Source organism: Babylonia areolata, chromosome 16 (assembly GCF_041734735.1).
Source record: "Babylonia areolata isolate BAREFJ2019XMU chromosome 16, ASM4173473v1, whole genome shotgun sequence".
Lineage (NCBI taxonomy): Eukaryota > Metazoa > Mollusca > Gastropoda > Neogastropoda > Buccinidae > Babylonia > Babylonia areolata.
In genome coordinates, this window is record NC_134891.1 from 28,200,385 (window position 1) to 28,202,884 (window position 2,500).

Sequence of the window (2,500 nt, forward strand, 5' to 3'; positions counted from 1 at the left end):
AATGAGTATGGGTATGACATTCAGAAACACATGTAAACATGCACGTACATAATTCTGATACAAACATCATCTTATGAAAATGAAAAAACAAAACAAAAAGAAAACAAACCAAAAAACAACAACAAAGAGAGAGAGAGAGGGGGGGGGGGGAGAGGGCGAGAGAGGGAGAGGAAGAGAGAGAGAGTGACAGAGAGGTTGAGGGGGGGGTGGGGGGGGGGGGGGGGGCGAGAGAGAGAAAGGGGGAGAGAGGGAGAGAAAAAGAGAAGGAGGGAGAGAGACAGGGAGAGGGTCACCGGTATACAGACAGACCGAACAAAACAACATACATAAAATAAAATACAATAAAATAAAATACAATAAAATACAATAAAATAAAATAAACAAAACTCACCTCCCAGTCCCTGTGGATGATCTGCGCTTTGTCAGTGGCGCTACCTGGCGGGGGCACCGTGAACACTTCGTCACTTCCGCAACTGGCGTCACTCAGCGCAGAGACTTGAGAGACGGCACTGGCGCTGCGCGTGCTGGGAGCCGAGCGCTCCTGCACACCCCCCAGAGAGAGCCACGGGCACCATTAGCATTTTTTTGTTTTTGTTTTGGCGCGCGCGCGCGCGTGTTTGTGTGTGTGTGTGTGTGTGTGTGTGTGTGTGTGTGTGTGTGAGGGGTGGAGTAGGTATACTTGTGAGTGTATGTGTGTGTGTGCGTGTGTGTGCGTGCGGGTATATGTGTGTGTGAGAGAGAGCGGTAGGTGCACTTGTGAGTGTGAGTGTGTGTGTGCGTGTGTGTGCTCGGCGCGCGCGTGTGTGTGTGTGTGTGTGTGAGGGGTAGGTATAGTTTGCGTGTGTGTGTGTGTGTGTGTGTGTGTGTGTGTCTGTGTGTGTGTGTGTGTGTGTGTGTGTGTGAGGGGTAGGTATAGTGTGTGTGTGTGTGTGTGTGTGTGAGGGAGAAGGTTTACTTGTGTGTCTGTGTGCTTGGAATGCAGTTTTCCTCAAAATGTCGGCGGTCTTTGGAAGTTAGAAACGCCACAGGTGATTTGGGGTGATCGAACTCCAAAGCGGTCTACACGAAAACTGCTTGTAAAATAGTGTTGTGAAACACAGTTAGCAGACGCCGGAAGTTCGGCACCAAGTTGCGGTTACTCTCGCCAGCAAGGGAGGGGCGCTGTGAACAGCTAGCAGGTGTCAGTCTGACGCATCAGAAAATCTGGGCAATGTACACTCGACCTTCGAGCAGGCAGCATCTGACCACACACAGCTCTGAGAAGAAGCCCAGCCACAATTTCGCGCCAGTTCCTGACCAGTGACTCATCACTCTCTCACTCACTCATTCCCTCGACCGCTGAGGTCGTTGGGGGGACATGAGGAAGATGTCATAGCTCGCCACGCCGTTATGTTGGCAGCTGTCTTGAGGAGATCTGGCATCGTTATTTTGGTCCATTCCTTGACGTTGTCGGACCAGCTCTTTCTCTGCCGCCCCCGTCTGCGCCCTCCCTCTACAGTCCCTTGCAGGATGGTTTTGGAGAGGGTGTTATGTCGTACGACGTGACCAAACCATGCCATCTTTCGTCGTTTGACAGTCGCCAGCAGTGGTTCTTGGGGTCCAACAAGGTTGCTGACCAGGTTCCGCACATAGTCATTGGTCTTGTGCTCCTTGTAGGAGATGTGTAGTAGTCTCATCAACGGCAGCCATCTTGAACTTTGACGAACTTTGACAACAAAAACAAGTTTGGAACGCCCACACCCTTCCGACTACGATGACGACAAGGTGGCAGAATGGTTAAGACGCTCAACTGCCAATACAGAGAGTCCGTGAGGGTGTGGGTTCGAATCCCGCTCTCGCCCTTTCTCCTAAGTTTGACTGGAAAATCAAAGTGAGCGTCTAGTCTTTCGGATGAGACGATAAACCGAGGTCCCGTGTGCAGCACGCACTTGGCGCACTGAAAAAGAACCCATGGCAACGAGAGTGTTGTCCTCTGGCGAAATTACATAAAATGAAATCCACTTTCATAGGTACACAAATATGTAAGCATGCACTCAAGGCCTGACTAAGCGCGTTGGGTTATGCTGCTGGTCAGGCATCTGCTCAACAGATGTGGTGTAGCGTGTATGGATTTGTCCGAACGCAGTGACGCCTCCTTGAGAAAGTGAAACTGAAACTGAAACTGACGACAACACCTACAGACAGGCAGGCCCACCAGTATTGACCATCCTGCCCCCAAAACGAGAAGCAAACGGTCAGTAGCCATTGATAATTGTCCCTCTAAACTGTATTGCCCGATCATAGGCCATTTTGACAAATTGTTTGGGCACTGACACTTTAATAGGACCCTGAAATTATAACGCTAAAATAGGACTTTACCGACAGAAGCATATACTGCGATTTAAAAAAAAAAAAAAGAAAAAAAGAAAAGAAAAAAAAAGAGGAAAATCCTTGACGTTCATCAAATGAATAACCATTCTCTCCTCTGCCCCTTACCAAACAGAATGCACCCTGCCTCTTC

General features: G+C 49.4%; 1 protein-coding gene across 1 annotated transcript in view; it reads right to left on the reverse strand.

Annotated features, from left to right (window-relative positions):
- LOC143291032 (uncharacterized) overlaps positions 1–2,500 on the reverse strand; it is a 234,397-nt gene that overhangs the window by 74,725 nt on the left and 157,172 nt on the right. Inside the window, exon 12 of the mRNA XM_076600618.1 lies at positions 392–541. Within this exon, the coding sequence (XP_076456733.1) occupies positions 392–541 (150 nt within the window). The remainder of the gene's footprint in view (positions 1–391; positions 542–2,500) is intronic.